Below are 23,069 nucleotides of genomic sequence, written 5' to 3'. Positions count from 1 at the left end.
AGCCATTATGTGAATGACATGATAAATAATGAAGATTCATGGTCATAATATGCCTAGAAAGTAATATTTTATAAAAAATAGTGGGTTCAAGCAAGAAATAGGTTTATTCAATCATGGAGCATACCTTGAACTTCAAAGAAAATTTTCAGATTTTGTGGTTGGAAGTTTGAATCTTAGGAAACAAGTAAATATGATTTGTGACAACTCGAGAGAATGTAAGCTAAGCCCTATCTAGTAAGACCGAATCAAATATGGCAAAAAAGAAGAGGAAAGATTCTAAGGATTTTATCAACAATCATGTATACAAGGAAATATGTTTGAAGATAAGACAATGTGATAATTTTCTATGAGATTTTATGGCATGTAAAAGAATTAGATTTGAACTTGGAGAGTTTTCCCAAAATATTGTGAATTGATAACTTTACCACAATCAAAACTGAACATAATCCTAGTAAAATTCAACTAGACTTGACAAACATATGTGATCTCTAAAATGCTTGCAAAGACTTGAAAATTTATAAAAGATGCAATAATCAAACAAAGATCCAACAACTTAGTGTCATCGATCAAATAGGACTTAATTTACACCTAAAAACCCTAGTTTCGCCAATCGGTTTGGTATGAATTTGGTGTACATGGCCATGGGATTACAAGCAAAATCAAGACATGATCACAACTTGAGATGATTCATCCCAAATCCAAGAAAGAGAAAGTAGGAATGGGAAGAAAGCCATATCTTGAACAACTGAGAGTTGAACCTTGAGGTGAGGATTACAAGAAAACCACCTAAGGGGAGCTTGAACGGAAGTCCCGTAGAGATTTTCTCCCTGCGGTTATGTCCTTTTCTTTGGAGCCAAAAATGAGTTTTAAAACTCGTGGCTCTGTTTTGTTAAAATTCTACGAACAAGCGAACGAACGGATCCACTTGTCGTGAATCCGCTCTGCACAAAACTTGAAATTATCATTTTAAAAGCGTGCGGATCAACGAACGGATCCACACTCATGCGTCTATCCATAGATTCGTTTGACTTCAACTCTCTCGCCTTTGAGACTTCGAGACCGGACGAGCGAACGGATTCGCATTCCACATCCGCCGTTAGTCTGCTCTCCCTATTTTCGCGGAGGAGCCACGAACGGACCCAAAATGCGACACCGCTCGTGTGTCCACCCGATTTCTTTTAGGATTTTTAGCTTGTTTTGGAGACCTTTGACTACACTTATATGTGATGATTATGTGCCTATACCTAGATCGGACACCCGTTGTGTGACTCATTTGTGGGAACCACCTAAGTCTAGTCAATACCTAAAAATTGAAAGAGGTTAGGACTTGTACCCGTCGGGCCAGCTAATAAGAAGTAGCGAGGCATTGGTAACCGTTGTGACTCCTCTCTTACATAAAGGAAGAAGAGTTACCTTTGAGGATGAAGATCCTTAGACCCTATGAATGTAAGGGCTCAAACCTTATGGATAGGAAAACCTAAATCAATGCGGGTAGAGACCCTTAAGGGGGTGCGTAGAATCTAAACACATGGGTAGGTACTAGGAAAGGAAAGTAATAGGCTGGTTTGGGCTGTTTATTTGAGTAAGCCATGAAGGTCACGTGTATTTGGAAGTCACTCATAACACCTCAAGCTAGTGATGACTCTATTTGGACTTTACTTGGTCCATCCAAACCTTGTTTAGACTCATAGAGAAAGTCCTACACCGTGATTCGACTTTCCAAAGAAAGGACTTAGCGAACCGTGCACTGAGAACTTCTTGTTACGGTGGATTGACCTAGATGCGAGATATGTCCATAGGAATTTGAATGTAATTATTGAATCTATGCCTACATATTGGTGTGATATATATATATAGATATCCCTTAGAACCTTGGACTTGTGTGACTAGAGTGATTCTCTGGTACTACAAGTATGACTTACCTCGACCTTCTTTGTGAAACTAGTTGGAGCCTTGACCTTGGTTGACCAAACCTTAGGGTAATGAATAATGAATTTAATGACCGAGTAGGTTAATTTATTGAGACTTGCTTGAAGAGTTGACTTGGACCAAAACTATTGAAGGGTTATTAGTTCTCGAAAGAGGGTGATGTGGACTCTTCCTGTGGGATAAGCTGTGTAGTAGGTTTAAAAGGTTGTGAAAGCTGAAGCGAGGATGTAACAAGACCTTCTCCAACAGCAGATATGAATGGGGTAATGGATCACCAAATGCGTTCCCTCCGTCTTGGGAGTGAACAATAGGAGATTCCATCAATATTCCAAATCATTCTAAAGTTGGGTTAGGTAATGAGACAACCGGTGTGAAAGCCTTGAATGTAAACCCTATGTTGGGTCATGGACGGGTTAAATCCTGTAACCCAAGAATGACCGAGGAGTAGTGAAGGCTAGAGTGGTATCACCCGATCTGGAAGATCTAGGGAACCTTTGTTCCTTGAGACTTAACTTAGTAGTTGGAACCTGTTTTCCTAGGGTTATTGTGAACCACACCCGGTGGTAATGTGACCTGTAAGGAAAAGAGAATTGTGGAACTGACTTCTTGTGACATGTAGGCCTTGCCTCATCTTGACCCGACCTTTGACTTAGTTTAAGATGTGGGTGACTTGGGATGTTGTTATCCAACAGCCCTTATCATGAGACCCTAGTGCCTCAAATTTCGGGGACGAAATTTCTTGTAAGGTGGGGAGAATGTTATACCCGCACCCGGGAGTATAATTAATTATTAATTCTTCCCGTGACGTGTAGTTATCAACTGCCACGTATGCGGTGAGTTGTTCTCACTTGGTGGTCAAACCACTATATTGACCATAGTACGAGGTTGCCGTGGAAACTAGTCGGGACCACGGAGGTTGCACCTTGACGTGTCGGGGTAAGTAGTTGACCAAATTTTGTTGTGTGCTTACGCCCTCTCAAAGCCCTCGAAGTGTGGTCCAAAGGCCACGACCTCTTATGGTGGGAACCACCTTCCTACTCGCATCGGAGGCAAGGTTCTGGCTGCCTCCGACCCCGCATCCAATGCGCTAACAAGGACCCTTGTGGGTGAGACCACTGTGGCTAAGGTGCTATTGGTGCCCTGCCATGTTTGACCCTACCCAAATAGACCCTAGGTTACACTTATGAGGCCTTATCCAAATAGGCCAATAAATGTGAAGTCTATATGAGAGAGAGGGGTAAGACTATTCCTTAGTCTTTCTTTTTCTTTCTCTTTCCTAACCTAATCGTGAAAGGAGAGGAGAGCTTTGAAGAGAGGAGGAGAAGGAGGAGAAGGAAGGGAAGAAGAAGAAGGAAGCGGCTGCTGGGTTTGGAGCTTTAAAGGGGCACCTCGTGTGTACCTCAAACCAGGTAAGCCAAGTGCCCTTTTCCCCCATTTTCTCTCTTCCCCTTGCTCGTTTGAGCTTGGGTGGTTCGTTGGTTGCAGCCCCAAGATGGGGATTTCTTTTTGAAACCCAAAGGGTTAGCTCGAGCATGTGTAGTTTCCCCTTGTAGGATGCTATCCCATTTCATTACAACCTGTAAAGACCTCTATTTGACCTCTTGCTGAATCTATTTGATTCTAAAGCTTCAACCACCAAAGAAAACCCCAAATCTGGATTTTGAGCTTTTGATCCTTTAAACCCCCTTAAATCTTTGAATGTTGGGTGTTTCTAAGACCCAAATAGACTCCAAGACACCCCTCCCTTGTCCCTTGAGGCTTAGAAGAACCAAATGGGACAACCCTGGGCTTTTAAAGACCTTGAAATCACACTTGGGTTGCATCGGAGGCAAGGCTGCGTGAGTCCGATGTTTGCCTCCGATGTGTCCCGAGCTCGGGGAAGGTCGGAGGCAAGGTCGGAGGCAGGCCTCTTGAGTCCGACGTTGCCTCCGATGCGTTTTAAGGCTTATAACTTATGTAAACGGTGGGGTTTCTCTATGAGGCCTCCCTACACTCTCTCACACTCTTATTCACTTCCATAGGCGCCAACATATGTGCAATGGGGTGATTTTGAGCGAAATCGTTGCGCTTATACAAACTCCATTTGAAGTAATTGGTGAGTGGGTTTGGGTGGTTGTTTGAGCTTGTTTACTATTGCTTATTCATGCATTTATGAATTATATTGTGACATTATCATTCAAGCATGATTGCATATTTGCATTTATTCTTATTCGATGATGATGATTTGGATGATATGGATTTGTGTTGGGTTACGGTGCTTAGGAAATCGGCACGGAACCCCGTGTACGTGGAATTGTATATTGCATCTCATTCTTGCTGTATGCGCCGTGTTGTCTGGTACCGGTGTTAGATGGAATGGGGCGTTGACACACCCGGATGTACCTCTCAACACGATAGGATTCATGTAGTATATCGTGGTTAGGCTCGGTTCCTATGCTACGACCCTTACCAACAGGGGTTTAGGTGTTGGGTAGCCGAGCACTGCTTGCTGTGGAGAGTTAGAGAGGCCAGGCCAGGGGTAGTAATGGTTATCGGGTGCTGCCTGCGGGTGGTGATGACTACGACCGGCGCGGCTCCATAGTAATAATTGAGGTTGCATTATGGTGAGAATGGAAGGATCCACAATGTCTTCCCGAGTTATTGCGAGTAGCATATACCCATTGACTTAGCATTGTGTGTTAGGTGGTAAATGGCTCAGTTCCTATGCTACGACCCTTACCAACGGGGTTTAGGTGTTGGGTAGCGAGCCACTACTGTGGAGAGTTAGAGAGGCCAGGCCGGGGTAGTAATGGTTATCGGGTGCGCCTGCGGGTGGTGATGACTACGACCGCGCGGGCTCCATAGTAATAATTGAGGTTGCATTGTGGTGAGAATGGAAGGATCCACAATGTCTTCCCGAGTTATTGCGATAGCATATACCCATTGACTTAGCATTGTGTGTTAGGTGGTAAATGAATTAATAATAGCATGCACCATGGACTATTTGTGATTGTGTGATTGTGCATCCCCTTTTCTCTCTCACTAGCTCGGTGGAGCTAACCCCGTGTACACATTCTTTTTAGATTTTGATGCGGATGATTCTTGTGGAGCCGAGACCGTGGTCGAGGATCATGGCGATGGTTGCCCATGATGATTGTGCCTACAGCTGTATTGATACTTGGGACTTGATCCCTTCTTTTATTTTTTTTGGGGCCACGTGCCTTGTATAAATATTTATTATTATACTTGTTTTGGGGTAGTTATGCTATGGTCATTCGGGATATCCATCCAAACTATTTATGTATCACTTAGCCGTGTGAACATGAGGTAACTCAGTAACGCTTCCGCTTATTTTATGATCGTTGGAAATGTAATATTCCTTTATCTTTCGCACTCTGATATTATTGTATTATAATATTGGTTTATGACTGTGAGTTGGCCACTGCATCGAGATCCTGGCGGTGAGGTGGGATGACGCGTGTCACCCCAATCACACCCTGATATTGTATTTTATCCCTTGTCGGGATAGGGGTGTGACAGGTGGGATCTTTATCTCCTCCAGTCCCCAGTTCCTCTAACAAGGGAGACTAAAATGACCATCCTACCCCTGCCCGAGTGTGGTCCACCACCCCCCTATTTGAAGAACTAAGGAACTGGGCCGGGCAGGGAACTGAAGAAGATAATTTCCCGATAGTGGAGATAGGCTTGCATCCATCCACTTGAGCCCTCTGCAAGTGATTAATAGCATATTTCTTTACAACAAAATAAAAAGGATAAAGTACACCTGAGGTGTCCAATCTTTATTAAAAGGATTTTAAGATACCCATTATTTAAAAATGGACATTTGGGGTGCCTTGTTGCGTTAATCCTGATCTAAAACAAATATATTTTCGAATTTACCCTTCTAAAACTAATGGAACTATGGTGAATTTCCATGGGATGCTAACATAAATACCCATTCTGACAGATGCCCATGAAGAAAAGCATTCTTCATGTCAAGTTGAATAATGGTCCAGTCTTGCATAAGGAAACACACACACACAAAAAACCAAATTGTTGATGATGAACCGAAGGAGAGAAGTTCTTTAAAATCAATTGTAGCCACACACACACACACACACACAAGTTCTTGTTTATATGATTTTACGTCATGCCCTAAAATTTGGTGCAATTTAGACATTATTTAGCCATCATTTCATCACACCATGATAATGTGGCCCCACCTACTTTGGGATACTAATTGTGAAAGCCTAGATTTCAGAAACCTTGAGTCTCAACCTTATGAGTAAATTAGTAATTTCATCCAAGGGATATAGTGGTAATTAATTATGTCATATAATTGATTAGGGTTTAAAAATGCACGTAATATTTTGTTCAAGTCCAACATCGTTTTGTACGTTGTAAATTGCAAAATGGCCATTTTGCCTCTAACATTTTCTCGGTATATGGACCTCCTAATGTGGCTCGAAACCCCTTTAGATGCCCTTAATTTTTCATAGTAAACATACAAGTAAATTTGTGTGAAATTCAGGTATCATTCAAAGATTGATCGGCGTGAAACATCATTGTTATGGAGTCCTCAATTTTCATTCCAATTTTTGGTAAAATCTGGTCCTGACCGCCATATGGATGAAAGTACCAGGGGAGACAAAATCAAACCGAACCCGTTTATTTCAACCGAATCAAGCCGGTTACACTGAAACCGTGGTAACAATAAATAATTAGTCAATATATATTGATACAACTAAACAATTGTTTAAAGAAAACATATAAAAATTTAATTCATACTTCCATTTCAATAAAAAAAAATTTAAAATACATGTAATGGAAAGTAGCCGTTTGAATAAAAAATGTTAAAAACCTTGTAAAATCGAAATCGTTTATAAATGGTTTTGTTTTCAACATGTGAAACCGTTTATTTAACAGTTCGATTTTGGTGTAACCTAAAAAAATTGCTCCGAACCAAACCGTTTAACACCCTTAGAAAAAGTACGTGTAGAGACCATTGGGGAAATATGTGGCATGCCAAAATCTGCCGCGCTAATTGGGGAAAATTAACATTTTAAATTAGAACTTTATAGAGAAATATTTAACAAAATACTTTTTTTTTTTAAATAAAAAAAGTTGTATAAAAAAATTTTATATTGGGTCAACCCAGGCTGACCCAATTAAACCAATCCTGCCAACTTGGGCATGCCGTGCCCATTTCCTGGCAGGCATGCATCTGCACAGGTTTACAGGGCTTGCGAGCATGCAACACATGGTAGGGATTGCTAAGCGTGCATGCCCCTGCGGCTAGCCCATAGGCTTGCGCCCCCATGTCCATAGGGCTCTACCAGTCATTTCCTTGAACAAGTGGGGGGCATTTCCTCGAACAACTGGGGCTATAACTATAAGTACCTCCCCCCCCCCCCCCCCCCGACCTTTATGTGCTCCATTTCCTAGGCAGGTTTATTTTCCCAAGTTCCTCTGATAGAGGGGTGTGGAAATGACCATCCTACACCTGCCGTATGGGGTCCACCCCCTCTATTAGAGGAACTTAGGAAAATGGAGCGGACAGCAAATGGAGCAGATAAAAAATACCCCACCCCCAACTTGGAAGCCTTAGAGATCAAAATTTCATCAACAAAAAATCTTGTAGCTCCCACTCCCTTCTGCCAAGTGCATGTGATAGTGTTCCCAAATTCCTTCCCACTATTTATATAAAATTCTCCGAATACCCTTTTTCACTCAAAGTTTCATTTGGAGTAATCATACTTGGAGCGGATGTTGGTGGATTCTGGCAACAAATTCCGGTCATCCAAATGTCCCTACACTGAGCTAAGACACTCCCACATTTCAATGGTAAATTTACCTTCTTTTTTTTTTTTTTTTTTTTTTTTGTTTGTATTTTTTTGTATTTATTTTGATTTTCTTATTGAAAACATGTTGTTTTGAGTAAAAAAATTAATAAAAATAGTTGATGGTTGTAAAAAAATTGAAATGTTTATGTATGATGTCTCCCACTGTGTTTGATGTCGACTAATTTTCCCAGTTCCCATGTGATCTTATTTTGGACAGTTTTTCCCTTGTAAACATTTTAAGAATGTGTGGATTCTGAATCTGTGGACTGTGTTTTGAGTTCAACCTTTGTGCTAGGCTTAAAGTACATATTTTGATCAATTCGGCCTCTATTGGTGGATTTTTGTATTTTTCTCTTTCTTACCCTTGTTTTAGCATTCTAGAAAAAATAAAATAAATATTAGAAATGAGAAAAAAATACCCAAAACAATATGGAGAACTCCTCTCATTATGTTTGAATTTTTGGACTCAATGGTCATTGTTGTCTATGCATGTGTCATGTTGTGAATGCTCCCCATCCCCCTTGGACATAGATATCATTTCTAGATTTGATAGGAAAAAATGAAAATAAAGATGCACATGTTGTTCCATGGTTTGTAATCATTTAGCGTAGCATAACTCACTGTTTAGCATGCATTTGTACATATGAATCACTACTATTTTATCACTTTAAATGCATTAATTTATATATTTTATATTTTCCATAAATAGAGTAAAATTACATTACAAATCACCATGGCATATTGCATAGTGAATTTCAGCCATTTTAGTACGTGTACATGACATATCAGCATATAGGATAATATGCATATTTTGGTGCATTATTAAAAATGTTTGTTACTTTTAAAAAATGCATTTCCATTTTTTTACCCATTATGCACATTTTCAGTAGAAAAATACCCAAAAAAAATTCCCCTAAGATTTCTTAGCCCAAAAAATTTAGTTGATGTCCTCTTAGGTGTTGCTTATGACTTATCACCTTCCCCTTTAATGGGTGATGTGAACTTGCATGTCTATTTGTATCTTTTCATTCCAAGGGCATATTGGGAATTGTGTAAGGAAAATTCCCCAAAATATAAAATCCCCAAAAATAAGGAAAAGCCAAGCACAAGACTGATTGGAAATTCCAACCTTCATCCATTAGCAGGGGAAACCCAACCATCTGAACAACCAAAAAATCATCGAGAAAACTGAAATCTTGGCCTACATTAAGCATCTAACAACAATTCGTCTTTTATATGATATGGCTCCAATAGAGGAAGAAATTCCTTTATTTGTCACCTCCTCAGCTAGAAAATCAGCAATAGGATTAGCTACCCTATAACAATGCAAAATTTTCCACACAATAAATAATAAGAAAAGTTGAAGGAAAATCCAATCTTGCATCACAAACCAAGGAATAACATTAGCGTGAACTGAGACCAACAAAAAACATAAAAGCAAGGAAAATTTTTAATCTTCTCATGCACGTGTGGGGTAGCCCTCATTGGAAAGGATTCGGTCCAACTTCTAATTAAGGATAACTGTCTAAATGGATGGCTAGAAATCCATTTTAACTATGGTTTAGACACCACTGATCCTGTTAAATCGCCAGTTGTGAAGGAAGGGTTCTAAATTGAACTCTCTCTCTCTCTCTCTCTCTCTCTCTCTCTCTCTCTCTCCATCCAAATAGGTCGGTAAAATAGTTAGTTTTGCCCAAAGGTGGAAAATCAGGTGTGTAAACTAAGGTATAAATATCAAACCCCCTCAAGCATTAGTCCTTGAATCAAGTCTACCAGGAATCCTCTGGATTGGGAACTGGGATCGAGCCTCGCTCAAATAAGTTCAGGGCTTTGATCCCAGCCAGCTCATTTATCTTTCTTATAAATTAGTTTTTTTTTAATTTTGTAATTTTTTCTTTCTTTCAATTCCGATCAAATAACTAAGGGGAATAATGGGCTCAAGCAGGGATCTTGTGTTAATAACATGTTTATTAGGCCTCCTTCTATGGGGAGCTGACGCCAAAAGAGTTTCTGTGGGTGAACCTACTGCAGCTCCAGAAGCAGCTCCAGCGAAATCTGAAAGTGAACCTACGGCGGCTCCAGAAGCAACTCCAGAGAAACCCGGAAGTGAACCTACGGCGGCTCCAGGAGCAGATCCTACGCCTGAAAATGAACCTACGGCCCCAGAAGCAGCTCCGACAACGCCTGGAACGGCTTCACAAGGTACAGTATTCGATGTCACAAAATATGGAGCAGTTGGTGATGGAAAGACGGATAATAATAAGGTACAATATTTTCCACGTACAGGATACATAATCCAACCGTTAAGCCTTCCAGCTTCATTATTATGAATGAATAAAAATGATGAACACTTTGATTAATTAATTTCTTAATTTGCAGGCATTTTCTGCTGCATGGGATGCTGCATGTAAGTCCACAGGGCCATCCACCGTTTTGGTACCCAAAGGGGACTTCATTCTTCCTGCAATAACTTTCTCTGGTCCATGCTCCAACAACATTTCTCCACGTGTTGAGATCAGGGGTAAAATTGTAGCTTCCCCAGGCACGGACGGCATTAAAACTTGGATCTCATTCCAACGCCTGAGCCAGTTGCATATCAATGGGTTCGGAACAGGATCGCTGGATGGTAAAGGAGAAACCGCTTGGACCGGTTGTCGTCACACAAGCAGTTCAAATTGCAAAACCCACCCAAACGTAAGTGTTGTTTAATACCCGGCCCGGCCGGACAACATGTAGATTCACGTTAATTAGTTGAGGTTAAACAGTCAATTAACTTAATTTTCATTTAATTTGGTTATTGCAGAGCTTGGAATTGTTGTCGATTACAGGTGGATCCTTGAGTGGTATAAGTTCGACGAATAGTAAAGGTTCCCATGGGATTGTTGGGAACACTAAAGACTTCATCATCCAAGATGTCAAGCTGGTTGCCCCTGCAGAAAGCCCAAACACAGATGGTTTCCACATTGGCAACTCAACCGGTATCACTATCACTAACGCTGAAATTGGAACGGGTGATGATTGCATCTCCATTGGATCGGGTGTCACCAACATTTCCATCACCAATGTCCAATGTGGACCAGGTCATGGAATCAGGTAATTAATTAATTAATTAATCATTTCTTCTCGATCTTGCATCATAAATAACAAATTAATTAAGGGATAATTACCTTAATATATAATTGGTTTTTTTTTTTTTTTTTTTTTTTGTTGTCATTAATTAATTAATTGTTAATGTAGTTTGGGAAGCCTTGGGAAATATCCAAATGAACAAGAGGTGAGCGGTCTGCTGGTGAAGAACTGTACTTTTACTAACACCGATAATGGTGTTCGGATCAAAACATGGCCAGGATGTCCAGAAAACACGGTTTCTGATGTTAGATTTGAGGATATTGTCGTCACAAATGTGTCAAACCCCATCATCATCAACCAACAATATTGTGACCAGAAAAGCTGCACATCTGAGGTAATTAATTCCTAATTAACACAAAAACTAATTAATTATTAATGCAAGTAGGTAATTAATGCATTAATTTATTTGTTTCTTGATATTAAATATAGATATATAGTCTCTTGCTAGCTAGCTGGGTTAGAGACTGACTAGCTAATATATAGTATACATATATATCATTAATATATAATAGTCTCACCCATATATTTCATATATTCAACAGCCCTCGCGTGTGAAGCTCACTGACATTCATTTCAAGAACATCAAGGGTACAAGCTTCACCAAGACTGCAATTACCCTCTCATGCAGTGAAGGTGTGCCATGTGAGAACGTAGAGCTCGTTGATATCGACTTGAAGCATAACTTGGCCGATGGCGTCGCCACTGCGCTCTGTAAAAATGTGAAAGGTGTTACTTCTGGCGTTCAGAACCCAAGTTCATGCTTATGATCGAGTCCATCCCTTTGCACGTACAATGTGTTTGGTTTCATGTTTATCGTTTTCATGGCCTGGGTAATTCCTCAATGTGGGTTACGTTGTGTCGTATAATATGGTACGACCGCTCCCGCCAAGCAGGACCCTGTACATGAAAGGAGATTATTTTTTCCTGATCAATTGAACCAAACACATCTAATTTAGATGGATGAGCTATTGTATTGCTAATTCCCTGTGCTTGATTTCAAAGTCAATACAAATTAATTATTTATTTCCTCTCTAAATACTCAATCTTTGATGGATTTCGTGTCCTTAATTATATTTTTGTCGTCTACCAAAAAAATTTTATTTTTGTCAAGACAGACGAGTATTTATAGAAGATAAAGCTAAATAAAAAATAAAAAATATAAATTGATCCCTAAATATTTGTGGGAGACTTGTGCAAAATAATTAGTTTATAATTTAAAGGGAAAATTACATCTCTCTCCCCTGTACTTTGCCCTAATTACATGTTCTTCTTTTTTATTTTTCCACTTTACATTTTGACCCCTTCCTGCTTACAGTGTTAGCCTGCTGTTAGATATTATTCAGAAAAGACTATTTAACCCTTACATTAAAACAATAGAAAGTAAATTACAATGCTACCCTTACCGGGGATGGGAGACGAGGAGGAGGTTGGCGGCGGGTAAGAAATACACCGCCTCTGGTTATCCTATGACGTTTCTGTTTCGTGGTCTCTCGCTCTATCTTCATTTTTTTTTGGGGGGTTTTGGCGGAACCCTAGGAAGGGGTTCGATTGAGATCAAAGTGGGGCAGTGGATGGTTTTGTGATTCACGCTGGATGTTGGGAAGGGTTTCAGTGGTGGTCGATGGGATGGGATTAGGGTTTCAGTGCTATCGGAAACACTGAAATGGTGTAGGGTTTCAGTGGGAGAACGAAGGGATGGGGTTGGCGGTGATATATAGAGGGGTGGGGTGTTGATTCGGCTGCTTTGTCTGAAATGTAACTGAATTTTTTACCCATCCATTCAAATCCAGACAAAGAGTCGGAAGGGAACAGACAGAGAGAGATTTAACTAAACCAGGCTACCATATTTCATTGTTATTGTCAAAGAATATTCCTAGCAACAAACTATTCTCTCTTATAAATTCAGGCACCGGAGTTCCTAGATCATGATACTCAAGGAGTTAACATTTCCTCTCTCATGTCAGAAATCTCCTCTCTCATGTCAGAAATCTCTTTTTCTCACTATCATCTTGGCACTTCGCCAAAAATGTAACTGTGAATAAAGTCCAATATTCATATTTGATACAAAAACTAGCACAGGAAATGACCACTGTATTTTTTCCAGACCCGTTTTAACTATATGTGGACTACAGTAGGAATCAGTGATTGCCTTATATTTCTTCTCAACAGTCATTGCCCTACTTTGGCGGCGTGATTCTTATCTTTCCTTCGCCGCTGCAGCTTCCGGCGAAACTCCTTTTCCCTACGTGAGGGCTGTTTGTGTGCCAGAACAGGGGATTGGGGAAAATAAAACCAGAGAGAAAAGGAGGAGACGAAAAAGAATGAAGAAAGAGAAGGGATGGAAGGGTCTCACTGGGCGGGAAAGAGGATGTGGTGCGGTTGGGCAGCATTGGTAGTGGTGGCGATGGTGAAGCGACAATTGCAGTGGCAGTTGCAGGTTGTGATTCGATTAGGTTTTAGAAGAAGGAGAAGAGGTAGTGAAGGGGTGAAGAGGAAGATAAAATTGTCATAATCATTCCAGGAGCTTGGGGTTCGTGGGGTCTGGGGTTTACAAGGGCAGGGGTTGCAGGTTTCTTCAAGAAACAGAGAAAGGGAGACGTTGCGAGATGGGTTTTTTTCAGTTTCTGCAAATTCTGGGATTAGCCATGGCACCCCTTCTCATGTTCATATGTTGGGTTTCGCTCATCCAAGCGTATAAAAGGCTTCGAAAGAATGGTTGCAGAGGGGATGGGGCGGGAGGGTTGCAGGTGGAGGAGGAAGAAGAAGAAGAAGAATCCTTTTAATCAAAAGGGTAAAAGGGTCTATTTACATGGACTAAGGTTAGTTTGGGGATTATGAAAAATCTAACAATGTCACATCGGCATTTAACAGATGGATGCTAACGGTAGTGGTTAAATAGTAATATTTTTCAAAGAATAGGGGAGGAAAATGTAAGGTGGAAAAATCAAGGAGAGAAGGTGTAATTAGGGCAAAGTATAGGGGAGAAATATGTAATTTTCCCTAATTTAAAAAAGGAAAAACCTTTCAAAGATATACAATGGATCCAGATCCTCTACTTCTGCCTGTTCGGTACTACCATGTGCCCCACACATGACAGCAAAAAATACCATCTTACCCTTGCTCAGATAAGGCATTCAGGCAGGGGTAAGGTAGTATTTTCGCTGCCCTATTATGTCTAGGGCACACACGACAGTATGGGCAGACAGAAATAGAAGATCTCGATCCATTTATATCTTGAAAGGTTTTTTTTATTATTATAAACAAACTGTTTTGCACAAGTCTCCCACAAAGATTGAGGGATTAATTAGTAGATTTTCTTTATTCTTTGATGCTACATGAGGTAACAAGGGATCAAAAAATAACTTTCTCACACACATGGTGGAAGTCAATTATCTCAATGTGTTTTGTGTGTACTTGGAGGTCATTTGAAGAGCTAAGAAAATAGTGAGAGGTATCCGAAGAGGAACTTGTAGGTCACAAAGAATAGAGGATATCACGTTAATTCCGCAAATAAGAGCCCGATACTCTTACCTCCGCAGAGGAGCTGGCAGCAATACAATGCTATATTTGAAATTTAGGTGACAAGATTACTACCATGAAAAGTACAATACCCAGTTGTTGACCATTGAGAAGTTTGACTACCACCGTATACAATATCGGCAAAGGCTCAAACAAACAAGGATGAATTGGAGCGAAGCTATAAACCATGAGCAAGTGATCACTAACATAACAAAGAATGCAATTTAAATTCTGAAAATGGCCAACTATTTGCAAATCGGCTCATCTCCAGCTCCTGCTGGAGGATCCAACCTAGCAAAACAAGGGGTGGATCATTTCACAGGTGGGCCCCCTGTTTTTGCTGGGTTGGATCCTCCAGCTCCCGCCAGGGCTGGTGGAGAGCCAAGTCCAACTAGTTGGGACATGCATAAAATGACAAACATAATTGGCTGAAAACGACAAGTCAGGGTGTGTGACGTGAGATATTGTAGAGCACTAGCAGGATGATCTGGAAATTAAAGGAGTTTCTAAGCCATTACCAACATATTTCTCAACCATGACAAACATAATTGGCTTAAAACAACAAGTCAATTTTTTTAAAAGAGTAAAAGAGTCCATGTGTTGTTGATATACAAGGTAGTTAACTCTTCCTCCATGGCGAGTTCGGTTCCTCTGCACGTACCAACAGGTGAATGTACATGATGAGAACCAACCACCTGTCCCATTTTTGCCATTTATAAGGGGAGGAGGGATTTTTATGGAAACAAAATTAAAGTGTGATTGGCTCTCACATGTACGTTCACCTGTGGGTACGTGCAGATGATCCATTCTCCTCCATGGCAGCCTACAAACTAGGATGACAAAAAGCCCAATGGATCAGCTGCATGTACGTGTATGTGCAGGTGAAAGTACATGTGAAAGATAATCGATCACTTGTCCCTTTTTTTTTTTCAATAATACCCCTCCTCCCCTTGTAAATGGCCAAAATGGAACAAATGGTTACCTCTCACACGTATGTTCGACTTGATAGTTTATAGTTCAATGGGTATAACGATGATTAGGGTTTTGGGCACAAGAGGCTCGATCGATCCCAACTCAGTAGATGCCTAGTAGACTTGATTCAAGGAGTAATGCCTAGTGGGAATTTGATTTTTATACCTGAGTTTAAACACCTGATTCATAATCAAATAAGGATTGTTTGGCCTATTGAGCTCCTCTCCAGGAGCCCAGTGCCTAAGGAGTGTCCAGGGGGTATCCAGCCGTTGGGCTATGTCGCACACATCCCGATGGCTGATTGGGCATGCACCGAATGTGTACGACACAACCTAGCCCTTGGATGCCCCCCGGGTACTCCCTGGGCGCTGGGGTCCCTAGATAGGAGCCGGATCCCTTTTCATTTGGAAAAAGAAAAAGAAAAAAAAAAAAAAAACTAATGTGTTGGTTTTTTTTATTTATAAATAATGTGTTGGTTGACATGGTAAATTACTTTTATCTAACACTAATATACTTAGGCTTTGTATGGTAACGCTTCTGTTTTTTTTTAGTGTTTTTGGGTCCGGCACACTTTTATGTGTTTCTGTGTTTTTTGAGCGTTTCTTGATCCTGAAATGTTGTATGGTTACGCTGAAAAAAAAACTTTTCTAAAGTTTAAAAGAAACAAAAATCTGTATGGGGTCGCATTTAACAAAATTGTTTCTATTATTTACCAAAAATTACGTAATTGCCACCTACACCATACTTTTATACTGGTGGGTTTTTAAGGAAACAAAAGAAACAGGCTTCTTTTTCGCAGCTAGCGAATATGATTGCCTCACATCTCGACTGACAATCACCCCATGAGATCAATATTCTACTCAGCTTACCACAATGAAGAACACAAAATGAACACTCGGATTCATTGGCCTCCAAATCCCAAGAATCATGCAATAGGTCAGTATTTTGCTCACCTAAGCAGACATTGTTTGATGCTCATGATTGTCTTAACTGACTACGCTATGAATAGTTGAATAAAATAGGTCTTGATGGCTTCGAACCACCATCCCTTAGAACATGCTTGAGACATACTCATGTTCCAAGTGCTCTACCAATTTGAGCTAAAGACCCAACAAGTAAAGTTTAAAATTTACAAGTAACAATGACACCATGCCACAAACCATACTTCAATAATAATACCCAATGGGGACCTTGCCACAACCCTTCCTAATGTTCTCACATGTATTGAACAAAACAAGAGATCCTGTAACAAAACATGAAAAAAAAAAAATTGAAGAGGAAGATCAAAATCAATTTTTTCTTCATTAGATAACAAGTTAAAAGGCACCCACACTGAGAAAGATATCAGTAACTATTCAAAAAAGAAACCAAAACCAGAAATGACATCAATGAGATACTTTTCTCATTTTTTTCCCCCAGTTGGGGGCGGGGTGTACTGCCACCATCATCAATAATCATATATTGGATCAGACAATGTTAAGTGGACATCACTAATCATATAACCATGAGGTTGTCCTTAGCAAGTTCTGTACAAATAGACAAACAAAGAACTGGACAGCATTTGTGAGTGTTGGTGTTATATACATGAGTTCAAAAACCTCTTCTTCCCCTTATACACCACTTGAAGAAGGAAAAAGATGAAAAAAAAATCAGAATAAAAACTAGCAGCTTAAGTCTATATCCACAAATTAGCAATTAGATGTCAAAAGGTAATAATGCGTTCAGTAATAAAGATGAATGCTCAATAGACTACATCAAGAAATTCAAGAATATTCAAGGCTGAGTAAAAAAAATAATGCAATGTACCTGAAAATTGAACTTGAAAAAGTAAACAGTTGAAACAGATACACAAACTTCGAAGTTACAAATCTTCAGTCTCCATTTGTAAATGAATGAGCCTAGGCTACAAATGGTTCACCTAAAATTTTCAAAAGTATCTAACTCAGAGTTTTATGTTATCATGGGCCTATGGCATCTTTTACCATGACCAATTTATTTTGATAGAATTGGGTTGTGTGGACAGACCAACAAAAGAAAACCTGACTCAATTGTGCGAATTTTTTTGGTAATCAGTTTGTGAAACAAGTCACACTTTATTGGGCATGTTATTTAAATCACAAGTAACATTAAAGGTGGATAATGGTTGCTCAAATTGTTGGATTCTGCTACAAGTATCCTGTTTTTCCATTCTCCTCTAGAGAAATCGAATTATCTTCTTATTGGAATCATATTCCATCTATATAATGCACAATTGAGAATTTTGTATAAGGAGTGTTGTTAAACAGGATAGGATGAGAGAGAAATCAAAGAGGAAGAACACATAAGCAGCAGCAGCAGCAGCAAGAGAAAGGAAAGACTTTTCTCATGTGATCATGCCATCCATTAAATTGGAAAAGTAAATTAGAGATTTGCTTAACTTTCAGGAAATCATATGGTCGACCTGAACAAGTGCATAATCAAATCTAGACTTCTCAAAAACGCAGAAATTCCATAGTTTGAAAGCCATTTGACATTTCTTAAAAAAAAGGAGCATTTTTGGAAGAGAATCAGATACAACCTCTTCAATATCATGATTCTAAACTACATAAAACTACTATAACAGAAGTTGTTCTACACATTTACTTTTAATGGTCAAAACCATCGATCAAGGGATGCTGACCAATGCGGGTCAGACACCACCCGATCACCACAGAGACAGAAAAAGATATCTCAATAGGATCGATTTCAACAACTAATTTCCAAGGGCTTTTGATTGCCCAGGGGTTTATACATTTCACCCAAAATTGAGGCTTGTTTAGGGATTTGAAAAGCACAAAAGGGTCAATTCACCCACATCCACACCCACACCCACACCCACAGAAGCAGAAGAAAATACACAAGAAGATAAAGGGAACCAGATCGCAGGGAAGATGGAGAGAGTACCTTCGAAGAGTCATTTCACCCACACCCACAGAGCTCCGACCCATCCACAAGACTGTGAACTGGTTTCGATCGTAGAGGACCTCCAAAGAAGAAGACGTGATGTTGTGTTTCTCCAAAGAAGAAGATGGTAGAAGAAGACGGACAAGAAGACTGGTTTCGTTTAGGGCACAAAATCATGGATTTTATGTTTTAAAGGTCAAATCCCACAAATACCCCTCGTACTTAAAACGGACGCTTGTTTCTCCGACTTTTTAAAGAAGTGTTTTCACCAAGTGAGAAACACCAATTTGGTGTTTTGCAAATGTGTCTTAAAAGTATGCCAAATGTCCGGTTCGTTTCAAAAAAACAAAAAAGCTAACCGGACTCACCATACAGTTTTTAGCGTGTTTCTATTCCAAAAAAAGGACAAAACACTAAAAATGAACGTTACCATACAGAGTCTTACGACCCCGTTCGGTAACGTTTCTGTTCCAAAACAGATGTTTTTGACCTTTATCATTTTTTTTTATTTTTGTACTAAAAAAATGTTTCTGGGCTCTAAAATGGTGTTTGGTAAACTTGTTCTAAAAACGTTTTTAAAATAGAAAAACAACACAAATCTGTTCTGAAACACCATTTACCAAATCAATGAATTATTACAAAAATGCCATTGCTAGACTAAACTTACTTAAAATTAAGATAAAAACATCCACCATAATCATGTATGACAATGCAAAAAAGATCTTGGTGGATTCGAACCACCATCCCCTTAGAACATGCTTGAGACATGCGCATATTCCAAGTGCTCTACCAATTTGAGCTAAAGACCCAACAAGTAGAGATTGAAGTTTACAAGTAACCCAAACCTAACCCAAATCTAATGAAACAAATTCAAATGAAATCCAAACCTCATTGAACTACAAACATAATATCAATGGGGTGCTAATGACAAAGAAATCATTTACAGATAGGTCACTACAATGTGGTGTCAATTTCAAGAACAATATAAGCAAGAACAAATGAACTGGTTCAATGAGCTGGTCCTACTACAAATGAGCTTACCTTGTGCATGCTTACCCCTCTCCATTTAATAAATGAGCTGGTTCAGGCCTGTCACATCTTTCCCAAAACACAAAAACCTGCATGTTTTTCACCCTTACAGCTCACCAAGAAAAAGATCAATTCTTTTCCTCAATTCTAATCAATTCATATCTGTTATGTGATTCATGCCAACCAAAATTAAATAACTGAAGGAAAAAATACACTCTTAACAAGCCATGTTTATCTGCAATGTATATGGCTGATCCAATAGTTCCATCCTTTGATTTGGTAGGTTTTTTTTATCAGTCCTATATGCTGTACTCATTGTCATTTTTTATGGTCCATCTCAACCATATGACCCACCTTATTTGACTTTTTTGTTTTGCATTTTAACAATTTGTTTTCAAAATTATGATTCTTTTTCTTTTAAATCTTTATTATCATGGGGCAATGTTTGACTCAGCTGATACTTCTCGCCTTAGCAAAGACTGATATGAATGGTTTTCTACAAGTTTCATTGCAAACTGAACTGCCACGTATGGCAGAAAACAAACTTGTACAAAGAGGCTCTACAGACTATGAAGAGAAGCCTCTCCCCATCATAGCAACCACCATCCACCCCAAGGCCTTAGCCCAACAAAATTTCGTTTTTTTGGGGTGGGGGAATAGACACAAGTTTCTGAGCTGGGCTTGGCTGGGTTGAAGACAGCAACGTATGTGGCAGTCACTCCACATTCCAATATTCTATAGCCATTACCGTTTCTGTAAAGCTCCAAGATAGTACGCTTGGCATGGGAGATGTAGAGGGAAACCATAGAGGAACTGTCTCCTCTACACGAGATTAAAGATTCCAATTGCGAAGGAAGCACAGAATATACAAATATAACAGAACAGAAGAATAACAATAACCAGATTGAAGAAGCAGCAGCTCTTCTATTTCAATAGTACCTTGCTGCCCCTACACTTGAGCACTCACCCCCACCCCTTGCTGCCCACACACCCGAGCACTTTTTCCTTCACCCCATGCTGCCCATACACACCCTCACACACTTACACTAATTTACTCACACGCACCCCCACACCTTGCTGCCCCTACACTTGAGCACTCACCCCCACCTCATGCTGCCCATACACACCCTCACACACTTTTACTCACACACCTGAGAAATTCAGAATTCATACTCGAAGAAGGATTCTAAGAAAAAAAAGTGTGAAGATTGAATTCTGAAAACAGAGTTTAATAATGATGTATTGAATTGAAATCTGAAAACCAAAACTATCTTAATTACCCAAGGGGAAAAAAAAAAGATATCAAATCCACACCTTTCTATAAACATGGTAAGTCGAATAAAGTGGTAGTTGATAGTCCAGTCTTAACTCTATCCTGTGCCAATGACCAAAGCCATAATGAATTAAAGTATATAGTGTATATTGAATGGATGCCACGGTCAGAAATAGCAGCTGAGGTGAAATTCACTCTTTAATTTAGAGAGAGCCATGTACACAGCTCTCCACAGAAACAATAATAAATACAAAAAAACTATCACTAGAATCCACACGGTGCCACAAGATTTCCTGCCACCATCCATGACTCTATCTGATAAAAAAAGTTTGACAAAAAAATTAAAATCCAATGCACGTTCTCATCATATCTGCAGAATCGCATGATTTTAAGCTTATTCACAACTTGTTTGAAGACTTTCCTTTGGACAAAATTGGAATGATACAAAAAGAGTTAATAAATCCAACCTACATACATGCTTACATCACAAGGCAACAATGGCTTTTCTGCAAAGTGGCATGGCAAAAGTCAAATAAACCTACTATATAAAGCCATTATCTGTCCTAACTCCCTACTGTTTTGCCTGAGTTAAACCTACTGTTACAGATCTGATTTTGGTTTCTATTATTGACAGTAAATCTGAACTTAGAACCTATTGGGTATAATTATTGAGATCCTGCTTGGGACTAGGTCACTGTGACTTGGTCTTACATTCGTGTAAGGGAAATGTAAGACAGTGACACTACAGTCTCCAGTGGTTCCCACTTGGGTGGAGTTGAAGCCTTTCTTCAAAGGCAACATCAAAGATAATGGTAGGTTCATGTTTGCATGTTTGTTTGTCTAACAACCTCACTAGTTATTGCGTTATCTCTATTGAGTATCTACTTGGGCTAGAACAGCTATATTAGGGAAGAAGGGAAAAGGAGGAAAACCTTTAAGGATATGAGGCTTTTCATGAATTGCTCAAGCAAAAGCAAATTCCAGGAAAGAACAGCATTATCCTTCGAAATATGCCCTTTCTCACCACAGATATACCAACATAACCCAGCAACAAGGTTTTACAAATCAAGGAGATGGATCGCAGAGAGAGCTTTTACCTGTGGAGCTTGGATCGGTGTGTGAGAGGTCAGAAATTGTGAACTCGAGCTTCGATCGTTGGGGAAGAGCCTCTCAAAGTCTTGGATTTTTTGGGTTTTCTGCAAAAATCAGAGTACAATCTTTAAACCCAACCAAAAAAATAATAGAAGAAGAAGAAGAGGTTGAGCAAAGGAAGAAGGATAAGAAGATCACAGACGAAGAAGAAGAAGCTGATGAGCAGAGGTTTACCTGAGTAAAATGGAGATTCGTTCTACCCACTAGATGCCTTCGATTCAGTTTCGGTAGAGAAGAATGATAGGAAGCAAGAGCAAGGGATTCGTTGGAGAAGACCAGAGCTAGGGGTTCTTGCTCGTTGGAGAAGACGATGTCGCAAGATGCCTTCTATTCGGTTTCGGTGGAGAAGAATGGCAGGAAGCAAGAGCAAGGGTTTCTTGTGCTCGTTGGAGAAGACGATGTCGCAAGCACCAAGAGTAGTCGCTGGAGCTTTTAGGATGTCTTCAGTTTATCGGGCGTACATTTCCAACTTTCCCTTCTTTTGTTCCATTTGAAGTGTTTTGAAACTGTAGAAACAAGGTCTAGTAAATAGGTGTTTTAGATGTTTTTTTAACCCGATTTATTTCATTGGCACATAAAAACAGACCGCTGGATCCAAACAGTAGATTCCGTTTTTCTGTGTCAGTACACCAAAAACAAGAAACAAAAGCATTACCAAACGGGCTCTTAGAGTGTGTTTGGTAACATTCAGAACAGTATTCTGAACAGTTCTTTTGTTCAAAAAGAACAAAAAAACATGAAAAAGTGTTTGGCTTTGTGGTTCGTTTTTTCGTTCTTTTAGAACGAACCGAAGGTTATTAACACCTAAAGAACAAGAACGACTAACGAAGGCGTAAAACGAGGAAAACCCGATAGAAAGAGCAAAGGCATCTGCAACTCTTGGAGAGGAAAAGGGGATTCACATCGACGAAGAGGAGAAGGGCTTCCGTGCTCAAAGGCATCTGCAGAGGTGAGTTCCAACCGATGTTCTGCAACTCTCTCTCTCTCTCTCTCTCTCTCTCTCTCTCTCTCTCTCTCTCTCTCTCTCTCTCTCTCTCTCTCTCTCTCTCTCTCTCTCTCTCTCTCTCTCTCTCTGTCTCGCTTTCTCGGTCATCTCTGTCCAAATGCATTCTCTGCTACTCTCTCTCTCTCTCTCTCACACATGAGTCATGAGTCCTACAGTAGTCTCTCAAAATATGACTTTCCTCTCTCGGAGTGTAACAGTTGTTTTGGGGAGGGAGAGAGAGAGAGAGAGAACCTTCACTTTCCTCCTTTCTCATTTGAAAAATGAAATCCGCTATACATGTCGCTCTTCCAGGGCTTTTGGGGGCTTCAATTCAGCT

At 39.8% G+C, this 23,069-nt stretch overlaps 1 protein-coding gene across 1 annotated transcript; it reads left to right on the top strand.

The window, feature by feature from the left end:
- Positions 1–10,350: 10,350 nt before the first annotated feature.
- On the top strand, positions 10,351–11,647 carry LOC122656216 (exopolygalacturonase clone GBGA483-like). Its single transcript, XM_043850729.1, has 4 exons — positions 10,351–10,377; positions 10,555–10,844; positions 10,989–11,214; positions 11,423–11,647. The coding sequence occupies exons 1-4, from the start codon at positions 10,351–10,353 to the stop codon at positions 11,645–11,647; spliced, it is 768 nt and encodes a 255-aa protein (XP_043706664.1).
- The last annotated feature ends 11,422 nt before the right edge of the window (positions 11,648–23,069 follow it).

This window comes from Telopea speciosissima, chromosome 1 (genome assembly GCF_018873765.1).
Source record: "Telopea speciosissima isolate NSW1024214 ecotype Mountain lineage chromosome 1, Tspe_v1, whole genome shotgun sequence".
NCBI lineage: Eukaryota > Viridiplantae > Streptophyta > Magnoliopsida > Proteales > Proteaceae > Telopea > Telopea speciosissima.
The sequence above is the reverse complement of the archived record's forward strand: the minus strand, read 5'-3'. Positions and strand labels throughout refer to the sequence as shown.